Genomic DNA, 12,872 nt, shown 5'->3' on the forward strand with positions numbered 1-12,872 from the left:
ACAGCCGTTGTCTCTTTCTACTTTATACAGACTTTTAAAAGATATTGGATTTGTTTATAAGAAACGTGGCCGAAGAAGCATCATGGTGGAGCGAGAGGATATTATTCATTGGCGCCATAATTATTTGAGAACTATACGACGTTTGCGAAAAGACCATTGCAATATCATATATTTGGACGAATCGTGGGTTAATGTTGGACAATCTATAAATTACGAATGGTGCGATACTACGATACAAAACAGTGGTGATGCTTTTCTCAAAGGTATGCTACTGACTTAAAAGCACCTACTAAACGAGGTCCACGATATGTTTTATTGCATGCAGGTTTTTCAGGAGGTTTCCTTCCTGGCACACAGCGTGTTTTTCTGGCAAAGAAAAATGATGGCGACTATCACGATGAAATGGATGCCGCATATTTTGAGTCGTGGTTTAAGGAGACATTAATATCAAATTTACCAAATAATGGTCGCAGGAATGTCATTGTAATGGACAATGCATCGTACCACTCCCGTAAAGAGAGATTCCCTAACAATTCCTGGAATAAAGCTGCAATCAAGGAATGGCTAGTGAAAAGACATTTTTTTCGAGGAGTGTTATTTGAAATCCGAGCTATTAGAAGCAGCGCGTGCTTTTAAAGATCAATACGATAAGTATCATCTTGATGAGTATGCTTCACAACATAATGTTTATATTTTAAGGCTTCCTCCATATCACTGCGAATTGAATCCTATAGAAATGGTGTGCAACCAAGTTAAGCGATATGTAGGTACCCATAATACCACTTTTAAAAACGACGAGGTACGCCAGTTGATCGACGACGGTTTCGCACGCGTCACAGAGCAAAATTGGCGCAATTATGTCACTCATATTGTTGAGAAAACGGAAACTGAGATGTGGACTGTGGACAACCTGCAAGATGACGTAGACCAATTGATAATACACGCGAACACAGGGGAGAGTAGCGAAAGCGAATCCGACATCTCGGATGTAGAGGACGACTTTAGTATAATTAATTGAATATCTGTGAGTAACCTCGATTATTTTACAGTGTATAACCAATAAAATGCATTTACCAGTCCAATCAGAGTATGGGCTTTTCGGATATTGGGCTGGGTGCACGGAAATCGAGTTCCCGGAGGTTCCACCCTGTATATTTATAGCTATCAAGAAATGTAATTTAAAATATATTTGTTAGTTTAATAAAGTATAAATATAATATAATGTTAAATAACTTACACTATAAACCTTATACCTGCTCATCTGGTCAAGTGTGGGCAAGGAAAACCATTATCCCATATGGAATAAAACAAGGTTTCGCTGAAAACTACCAGGTTGCTATGCCAAGGAACTAGGTAAACTTATGTTGTGTGTAAAAAATGCGAGACTGCATTATGTTTTAACAAGGACAAAAACTGCACTTCAGATTTCCACAAAAAAAAATTTCATAGTAGGTGTTAAAATTTCGCAGTGATTCAAGTGCGCAACTTGTTTTTTTAATAACATCGCAGGGATTAAAAAATGTGCAAAGCTTTTTCGATATTCCCGTTCCTGATAATTTTTCACATATTTACAAAAGAAAAGGTTTTTCTTGGATATTGGGCTGGGTGCACGGAAATCGAGTTACCGGAGGTTCCACCCGGTCTATTTATAGCTATTAAGAAATGTAATTTAAAATACATTTGTTAGTTTAATAAAGTATACAGTTTTATAATAAAATTCTCGCTAAAAACTTAAGGTCTTTTTATTCAAATTCATACCTCTTATTTGGCTACTTGAAGGCAATTATTTTATCAATATATTATTTTGTAATAAGTAACAGAGCCCGGCGTAGAGATCTGGGTACGGTTCTGTGACTACCACTTGGACCTGTTTGTATCGCCAAGCACAAGGCGTGAAATCCGGCAATTGTGCATTCCTATATTAGCCGTACTGCACTCTCGGTGTGACATTTTCTATAATTAGTAACTGCATGGTATATATATATATATATATATATATATATATATATATATATATATTTTATGTATATATATATATATATACACATATATAGATATATGTATATTTATATATATTATGTATATATATATATATTATGTATATATATATATATATATATATATATATACATATATAGATATATATGTATATTGCTTTATGGAGTTTCTTGAACCACACTCTTTCTAATTAAAATTAAAATATTTTTTTTTAGTTTGGGTTCAATAAGTAATATTAAATTTGGAAATAGATTTTATTGTGCCATCCATTGAAATTAACGTTTCGGCAGGTAACCCTTTCCATTGTCAAGATTCTAAAATGAACAGCTGTTTTTAAAAAAAACTGATACGACTCTTAAAGCGTATTTTGTAGAAAATTGAGCAGTGTATTTTGAAGTATAAATACTTATTATTTACATACTGTCACTGTCACTGCCAAATCTTAAAAAAATCTTAAAAATCTTAAAATTTGTCAGATAACCTATTCTGTTCAACCTCAAAAAATGGCTCCACATGCTAGCAAAGAATTAAAAGCAAGAATTGTAACGAAATTAGAAGATGGTTGGTTATTATCTGTCGTAGCAAACCATTTTAACGTAAGCAAAACAACAGTTTTTAATATTATTAAAAGATGGAGACAACAAGAAACTTTCGAAAGAAAGCAAGGTTCTAGAAGATCAAAAATATGTACCGCTCATGAAGATCGTACGCTTTTGGAGAGATTAGAAGAGAATCCTTTTGAAGATGCGAAAACTGCAATAATTATGTCACAGTTTCTAGAAAGAAAGACAACAACTTGGGGCAGCATTAAAGCATCACGTCTTAGGTACCGAACTGCATCAAAAAAACAAGCTCTCACACCACAACAGAAGCAGTCATGACTTATATTTGCTTTAAACTATCAGCTACAAAATCAAGATTTTTGGGACAGGGTAATATTTACAGATGAGACAATTATTTAATCTTCTAAAAAGGGCAAAATTGGGGTGTATAGACCAGATAATATAAGATTTATTCCTCTATATGTTATGATATAGCAGCTGGTCATTTTAGCGCTAATGTATATGGATTGATTTCATCCAGAAGAATGGGAATGGTATGGCGTATTGATGGCAGGTTTGTTGGAAAGACTTATCTGAATATTCTAAAAAACATGATGTTTGCCAGTGTAGAACAGTTGTATCCCGAAAATAATTTTAACCTCCATCAAGATAGTGGTCTTGTTCACACTGCAAATATAATAAACCAGTGGCTTCAGAATAAAAACATCGAAACATTACCATGGCCCAGCTACAGTCCAGATTGAAACCCAATCGACAATGTGTGAGGGGTTATTATAAAACGGTTGTATCGGCGTTATTTTATACTACAAAATGCTAAAGAGCCGTGGCACGGTGTACAACAGGTTTGGGAGGAGCTCTCTGAAGAAGACAATTTCATAGTTTCTTTTACGTAGATAGACCGAAGACTACAACCTGTTATTAATGCTGATGGAGATATTACAAAATAACAATTTTATTTTTACATACCTAAATTTAGTATAGTTTTGGTCTTCTAGACCCTCGCTTTCTTTCGAGAGTTTCTTGTTTTATCCATTTTTTATTAATACAAAAACTGAGTTTCTGCTTATGTTAAAATGTTTTGCTGCCTCTGATATTGCCCAGTTATTTTTTAATTTGGTTACAATTCATGCTTTAATATATTGTTGAGTTAAGTCGTTTGTTTTATTCCTTAATAATAATAAAAATAACAAGAACAACCCTATTTTATGTAAGAACTATCATTTATATACTCTTTATAAAATGCAGAAATTCAAAATAATATCAAAATTTAGACTTATTAATCTTCTTCTTCTTCCTATGCCGTCCCCATTAACGGAGGTTGGCGACCACATTTTTAAAAGCTTCTCTGTCTTTTGCAACGTGGAATAATTCGTCTACAGTCATGTTTGTCCAGTCTCGAATATTTCGCAGCCATGACTTCCTCTTTCTACCTATTCCCTTTTTGCCATCGACTCTACCCTGCATGATGACCTGCAGAAGACTATATTTATTATTTCTTAGTATGTGTCCAAGGTATGCAGTCTTGCGTACTTTTATCGTTCTCAACAATTTTTTGTCTCGACCCATCCTTCTCAGCACTTCCTCATTGGTGACCCTGGCAGTCCATGGGATTCTCAACATTCTCCGGTATATCCAAAGTTCAAAGGCTTCAATCTTTTTAACTATTTGCGCTTTTAGTGTCCATGTTTCTACCCCGTACAATAGTTGCGACCAGACGTAACATTCACCAACTCACCACGACCAAACCTCAGTCTCAGCGCAGTATTCAGATTTTTGTCACAGAACAATTATTTGAATTTTAAGAACGCTGCCCTTGCCATTTCTATTCGTACCCGGATCTCTTGGTCTGGATCTAATTCTGTGTTGATGTAAGCTCCCAGATATTTATATTTTGTCACTCTCTCTATTTGCTGTCCACCAAGAGTTAGTTGTTCATTATTGATTGGACTCCTTGATACTATCATAAATTTGGTCTTATCTGTGTTGATGTCAAGTCCCATTTGAATGCATTCACTATTTATTGCATCTAGTAAAGTTTGTAGTTCTTCTATACTCTCAGCCATAATTACCGTGTCATCTGCAAATCTCATGGTGTTTATGATTTCTCCACCAATTCTTATTCCCTCTTTTCTTTCCCATAAGGCTTTTCTGAATATGACCTGTAAGTACACGTTGAAAAGCGTCGGAGACAAGACGCATCCTTGCCTAACCCCTCTCGCAATCGGTATATTATTTGTTTCTATATCGTTCACCTTAACTACTGCTTTCTGGTTCCAGTATATAGCCTTAATAAACTCAATGTCTTTAATAATTATGACAATTATGAATTAACATATGTAATCAATTAATTGTTGTTTTTTTGTTTATTTTATTATTTGTCTGTCATAATAAATATAATATAATATCAGACCAATCAAATACACTGCTCAAAATGATCAAATCTTACTAAGAGTGGTATCTGTTTTTTTAGGAACCAGCTGTACAAGACTAGGAATAAAAAGTTATTGTAAAATATATAAAAAAAACTTACCAAAACGTAAAACGGGTCACTGACATTAATGAATTACCAGAAGTAAAAATTGATATCTGATACCTCATGGTTTACTGTTATTAATAATATAAAATTATTTTTATATGGGCTTATCGTTAGTGTTTTTGAAAAAGGTAAAGTGGAGATATGTTATATCCTTTGACTCTTTTATGGTGTTATATTTGTTATTATTTAAATCAGATTAAAATATATTTTATTTAGGTTCTGTGTATCTTTTTTGTCATTGATTTCGTAAGTATTTCTTTTTATTTCTATTGTTTCGTATCTCTCCCTCTTATTTTTGTTTTGCTCGGTTTTTCTTCTTCTTCTCATTGCGCCGTCTCCTTTCGAAGGTTGGCGATTCAAATGGCAATTGTAGTTTTGGAAACTGCTGCGCGAAAGATCTCTGCGGATGAGCAGTCGAACCATCTCCCCAGGTCTTTCAGCCACGAGTTCTGGCGTCTTCCTACTGATTTTTTGTCCTGTATTTTTCCTTCCAGTATAACTTGAAGTAATTCATATCTTTCGCTTCTCAGCACATGACCCAAGTATTGCATTTTCCTCTCTTTGATTATTCTTAGTAATTCTTTTTGTTTACACATGCGACGAAGTACCTCAAGATTAGTAACTCTTTGTACCCATGGAATCCTCAACATTCGTCTGTATATATACATCTCAAAGGCCTCTATTCTTTTTTCTGTTTCAGAGTCCATTGTCCAACTTTCACAGCCATACAGTAAGACAGAAAAAACGTAACATCTGATCATTCGGATTCTAAGCTGTAGACTAAGGTCTGATCTTGTAAAAAATGTTTTAATGCTCATGAATGTTTTCCTTGCTTGTTCGGTTCTTGATAGGATTTCTTTTTTTAGATTACACTGACTATTGATATTTGTTCCCAAATATTTTATGGAATTTACCTGTTCTATTATTTGACCCTTGGCATACACCTGTACGTTTATTGGTGTCTTTGAAAATACTAAAGTTTTAGTTTTGGAAACGTTTAGATGTAAACCGAACATTTCGCTGTGGTGAACTACCGCATTTATTATATTTTGTAGTTCTTGTGCGTTGCTTGCTATTAAGACGGTATCATCAGCATATCTGAAATGTTGTCTATGCTGATTCCGTTAATCTTTATTCCGCCTTGGACCTCGTCTAATGCTTCCCTGAATATAGACTCCGAATACAAATTAAAGAGTAGCGGTGATAAGACGCAACCCTGTCTCACTCCTCGTCGGATTTGTATGTCTTCGGATGTTGTGTGCTCTATTTCAATTGTTGCCGTTTGGTGCCAGTATAGTTCTGAGATAATTCGCAAGTCTTGTTCGTCAACTCCAGTTGTTCTCAGAATTTCGGTTCTCAGAATGCTCGGTTTTTAAAGTTTTGATATTTTCAAAGTCAAATTTATACTTCTTCTAATTCTCATGTTTTGTGAGCGCAGTGATGTTGTTCTTGTCATATTTTTAAGAACAAATTCTGGATTAAAGCAGTTGACTGGTTTTCCAAATATAGACACCTTCACAGTTATTACATAGTATTTTAAAACTTACAATGGGCTATATCTCACGAACAAAAGCTGATATCGAAAAATGCTTGAAATTGTTTTTAGAATAGTAGGGAGCAACTAAAATGACATGAAAGAGAATTCACACCCCATCAACCCCTTGGCCCAACTAACAACAACCAAAAAAGTTTAAATTGCAAACCCCTACTTGTGATGCATCATTGAAAAAACAATAAAAATGCTATCCAGTGGTATAAATATTAATTATTCAGGATGAAGCAATAATTGTGAAACTTTGGCTTAAATATAAAATTTAATGAGGTTTTTGTTGAACTACAAATTTGTTAAAAATATCTATTAAGTAAATGTTCAAAGTAGGTTTCGTTGTTTTGTAAACAATAATACAGCCTTTTTTTAAATTCTGCACTAACTTTGGCAAATGTTGTTCTATTCATAGCGCGACATGCTTTCGTAATTGTTTCTCGCAGTTCCCCAAGTGACGCAGGTTGAGTTTTATAAACAACTGACTTGAGGTAACCCCATAGAAAAAGTCAGGTGGCGGTAAATCTGGTAACCTCGGTGGCTACTTAATAGGACTTTTCTTTCCAATCCATTTATTCGGATAATTAGTATCCAACCAGTGCCTAACTGGAGCTGCATAGTAAGGAGGTGTTCCATCTTGTTGGAAGTGTAGCAAATCTTCGTCTAGAGCTAGGTTGCCTTGATCGTTCCTTTGGTTCTCTAATTCATGTACAATTGATGAAATGATCTTCACGCGTTCAGGTATACTGTAATCCATCGTGACAACTACAGTTGAATGACAGTACCGATCGTACAAATGATGAAAACTAATGACATTTAAAATTCTCAAATAAACCAAAATTTTTTTAATCTGACGGAACCCAAAAAACAGATGTTTATCTCGTGGTTATCGAAACTTTTATTTATATTGACATGACATTTCAGCAGTTTTTATGTAGTTACTTCATTTGGATGAGACTTATAGATGAATACAATAAGTCAAGTAGTTTTTAAACAATTATATTTGCTTATACCATTTGAGAGAACAAAGGTCATTTTATATTATCTTATTTAAGGGATTTTTAGAATTAAAAATGTACACTTGTCATTAATTTCGATGTATCTTTTTAGAAGATGCCATTGACGATGATTTTGAATACTTTCTTCTTCTTCTAGTGCCGACTCCACTAATAAAGGTTCTTTATATAAATAACATTGCAATATAACATTGCAAATTTGTTTCTATCTGCTGATCTTCTTTAAAGCATCTTTGTGTTCAACCCGGTCTAGTCGCGAATGTTTTTCAGCCAGGATATTTCTCGCCTACCAGGACCCCCTTTTCCTTCGACTTTACCCTTTATAATCAGCTGCAACAACTCGTACTTCTCATTTCTAAGTATGTCTTTTTCCATTTAATGGTCGTCAAAAGTTCTCTGTCTCCTCCCATTCTGTGCAAAACCATTTGTTTCGTCATATGATCGGTCCATGGTAATTTCAAAATTCTTCTAAAAATCCACATCTCAAAAGCTTCTTATTTTCTCATTAAGTCAACATTGATTCCTCAGAAATTTACTCATATTCAAAAAGGCTGTTCTTGATTGATCTATTCTTCATCGAATTTCTTATTATGGATTTAAATCTTCAGTAATCCAGACTCCTAAGTACTTCAATCTTAAACACTTTAACAGTGACAATTTTTTTATTCTACCCTGTATGTTATTTTTTTAAATATATTTTCCCTATCTTTTTTAGTTAAATAAAGTTTACCTTAGTTAGGGCCAGGGGTTTCCGAAAAAACGCATCTATTACTGATGATGTACTTCCATTCAGTATTATTCGGTATCCTATACCTATTTCCTATACCTTCCACTTCACCAAACGAATCGTTTAATACAAATTTGAAACGTGTTTCAAATTGTAAAACGCTTCCACTTTTCATTTTTTATTTTCGTGAAAACTCACACACACACACACACACATATATATATATATATATAATATATATATATATATATATATATATATATATATATATATATATATATATATATATATATATATAGATAATGCCCAGTTACTTCTAGATATTTTCTATTCAATATGTTTGACAAATTTAATCTTAATTGAATAAAATGTTTACCGCCAAATGGAAAAATATACTTCTTCCTAATAGATCGTTGTCCCGCCCTTTATTTTGGAATTCAATGTGGTTGAGCGACAAATAAACATCGTAGAAAAATAGTGTGTAAAGTGATTACACTCAATGCTGGCAAATGACAGGCCATTGTGTTGAGAGCCCCTAGCTATAAAATGAGCATCATCCTTCATCTGACCCTCCAAGGCGATTCTAATTCCAATCAACGGTATGCTACTTGAAAGTCCAGTTAACAAACTATGAATTGTAATACCGAAATAAGAACTACCCTTATTATGGTAAGTTGTTGAGCCTGCCCCTGGGAACGCTAAACGGTAAATTTGGTACAACGGGCAAATCGACGCTACTGCACGCGTACAAAACATTCATTCGTCCTATTATTGGATAACGCGCACAACTATATGCGCTCTTCAAGCACAGAAAAATGAATCAGATCTTAAACGATTCGAGTTCATTGAACGATTCGAGCTCATAACACTTGGGCTCAAAATGTTCTCAGAACGCCTTGTCATCCTCAATGACATCTAGTATTCAGATGCCCTAAAAACAAACTATCATTCCTCCCAGCATTATTAATGACTTCTGTCAGTCACGAACTTCCTGATAAATAGTACGACGTCTTCGAAAACCCTTTTTTTGTGGTTTCCAATCTCATCTGAAAAATCCACAAAACCACGAAAACCATCCAATTCAACATCCTCACCGAAAAATCATCGACATCATCATCGAAGAGAAAATCCAGAAAGATTCTGTCCTCGTTTCCAAGCAAAAAAACCCGAAAACATGCTACCAATGTTACTAAAAGATTCGATTGCTAGCTATATTTTTATAGTGAATGAATGGAGCTTCAAACAGTTTTTTATGTTTGAAATAGCGAACGGATTTACATAAAATAAACAAACAATAAAACAAACAACACATAAATACGTAAATTTAACCCTATATAAATGTAAATTATTAATAAAGTCATTGAAAGTATAAAAAAATCATCTAATTGCGTTACATTATATTTATGTGGCAATCAGCTGGTAAAGTCATTGTTTTTTTCTGTCGAATTATTTATTTATATTTTAGCATACTCATAATTTTTTTTGTAGACGGGCGGATTGGTTTGTGTGATATAGATATCCACAATTCGTCGCGTAATATTTACTTTTCAAAACAGCTGTGTTTTGAAGCTCATTGGAACTATAAATAAGATATTGGCTTTCGTATCACATTATATTTAAAGTACATGTTTATGTTTTATTAGATTTGAATGTATGTATGTATATGTATATTTGTCTGGTTTTATTTTTTTTAAATAGAGTTTGATGTAGTCCACTAGCTTATTATTTTCTATGGTAATATACATACCCAATGCGAAAGGGAGAAACTAGCGAGTTCTAGATTGAACATATATATTCTCCTCACTTTTTGATGGCTTTATATATTATATAAAAATTATCGTATGTGCAGAACGCAACACAAAGGGTAATTTTGACTTTTTCCCTTCGAATAATTTTTATTTTTTGGACTTGTTTTCGAAAATTTTTAAATGTAAAATAATTTGATAAATAAATTCTTTAATCTTTTTATACTACCGTTTATATCTAAATACAAAATTTTTAGTACCGATAAATAACTTTATTCTTTTTAGGATTACGGGATGAAGACGCAGCTTTAGAACTCATGTTTCTTCCAGCACCTCTAGGAACTACTTGTGGACATCCTAAATGCGATTATCCTGGGGATGTCTTACCACCCATTCACTGGGATTGCCCAGATCCGTTACCGAGAGATACATGCAAAAATCCAAATTGTCCTTTACAACCTCCTGAATTACAGAAGTTAAAATGTCCCGTTCCTAATCCAGAGACACGTGGTCCCTGTGGAAGCATATCTTGTCCGTATGCTCTACCAGACCCATGTGACAACCCCAACTGCCCTTTTAATGAAACTCCTTGTCCATATTTAGGAGGAAAGCAAACAGGTAGACACATTTTATATGTATCAAAGCATGTATGCTTGCCGACCGGTATTTACAAGATCGGTTATCGGAATTTATAGGTAGTAGTCTGAAATTTTTTGTTACTGACATTTTATCTACGACTGTGGCAAATATGATTATAGGCATTGATTTGAAAGCGGACGTTGACATGACCTTCTATGGTTCCCGTTATTTATGAAGGTCTTTTTCCGATTATTTAAAATTGAAAAATTAAATACATAAAAAGCGTTTTAGGGAACATCAAACGACCTATTTATTCATAAAGAGGTAACGAACCAAAGAGGTATATTAAAAACATATTACAGAAATTATTAGTAAAATCTTAGTGAAACATCTACTTTTTCGACAAGCCACCTTCAAATCAACAAGAAAGATATAAGAACGTTTAAGATTGACCAAGAATCCAAAAGAATGTTAGTTGAGGATAGAAGATAGTTGGCACACTGCCAACTATCCACGGATCCAAATGGACTATCGAAACTGAAACAAGCAATTGGATTTCATAAGTCCTAGATTTTCACCCAACGTGACCGAAAGTACAGCCTGAAGTCGATATCTCATTTGTCACTTTATCTGTTCCAATAACGAAGTAGTTGTGTTAACGGGACAGACAGATGGACGAACAGACAGGCATGAAACGGAAACTATATAGTTGTTCTCGTCTTGCTGAGGCCCGTCGAATAATATATCGCTCGTACTATTTTCACGTCTTTCAAACAGTACTTCCAGTTACAACTCTGAAACCGGAAGTTCGTGGTTAAATTTCTCACCTAATAATATCATCTTTGGGTTAAAAGCTTTCATTTGATACCTCATTTGTCATTATATCTTTTCTAATAACGGAGGATTTGTGGTGACGAACGGACAGACAATCATGAATAATTCAAAGTTTTCACATTTAAATGTTGTAAAATAGGTGAATACCTGATTAACTTAGTGAAGAAAGGCTATACATCTAAACAGGATATAGCTACTACCAACATCAACATCAACACTACCAAATACATAACAAGGGACTTTAAAGCCACAACTTGGGCTGTAGAAGATCACACAAGAGTCCTGAAAACAAATAGAGAGGATATAACACACACGTGGGGATTACACTGCCCGGATATAGATGAAGACGACCAACAACTGAGACATATCCTCCTTCACTTATAGTGAAGACTAGGAATTAATGAACTTAAACTAAATAAGGCACCAGGCATATGATAACAGCACAAATGTTTAAGGAAACAAAAGAATCGGAATAGAACTGCTTCATTTCCTCTTTAATCAAATATGCATTCCAGGTAATAGTTCACTGATTTGACGATCCCTACAATGTCAGTCACACACAAGAATGTAGCTTTCGTAAGTACGACAATTACTTTTATCTTACATGCAAGCAAGATAATGCTAAAAAACATCAATGAGAGGCTGAAAACTTTCCTCCAAAGAGAAATACCATAAGATCAAGCTGGATTTACAAGATGGTACACTAGAACATCTTTTGAATATAAGATACATAATCGAGTCCAGAGAATTTAGTATCCCGTTACCTATCTGCTTCATAGATTATAGCAACGCGTTCGACAAGTTAAATGGCATCATTTATGACTGATGGTCAAAGAATTAGGTAGCACCTGAGTTCCCTTACATTTCCCAACTGAGTTATATGAGCATGTCACTGGATCAGTAAAAGTACTTAACACACTGTCAAATAAAACTTATCCAGAACAAAGTGTCAATCAAGGATGTATCTTCACAACTCTTTAATACTTACGATAAATAAATAATCTACGCTTTATGGACGATGTAGCCCTTCTTGCCAATAACCAAAAAGACCTGATTAATCTCATAGAGCTGGCTGAAAATAAAAGTAAAAGGCTTGGTCTGGAGTTAACTATATCAAAGAAAAAATTATGATAGTACATAGACATAGTGGATAGTGGATCATAAAGTTAACCAAAATTAACCGGTTTGGTATTTCAATCCCTGACTAACATCTGCTACCATTGACCACAAATACAGGGGTACTTGAGGAGGAGATAAAACTCAGATATGATCTAGCAATTATCACTATAGAGAAGATGACCAAAATATGGAAAGACCCCAATATTTCAAAA

At 34.1% G+C, this 12,872-nt stretch overlaps 1 protein-coding gene across 1 annotated transcript in view; it reads left to right on the forward strand.

Annotated features, from left to right (window-relative positions):
- LOC140443672 (uncharacterized) overlaps positions 1-12,872 on the forward strand; it is a 70,830-nt gene that overhangs the window by 35,704 nt on the left and 22,254 nt on the right. Inside the window, exon 8 of the mRNA XM_072535045.1 lies at positions 10,414-10,746. Within this exon, the coding sequence (XP_072391146.1) occupies positions 10,414-10,746 (333 nt within the window). The remainder of the gene's footprint in view (positions 1-10,413; positions 10,747-12,872) is intronic.

Source organism: Diabrotica undecimpunctata, chromosome 6 (genome assembly GCF_040954645.1).
Source record: "Diabrotica undecimpunctata isolate CICGRU chromosome 6, icDiaUnde3, whole genome shotgun sequence".
NCBI classification, from domain to species: Eukaryota; Metazoa; Arthropoda; class Insecta; order Coleoptera; family Chrysomelidae; genus Diabrotica; species Diabrotica undecimpunctata.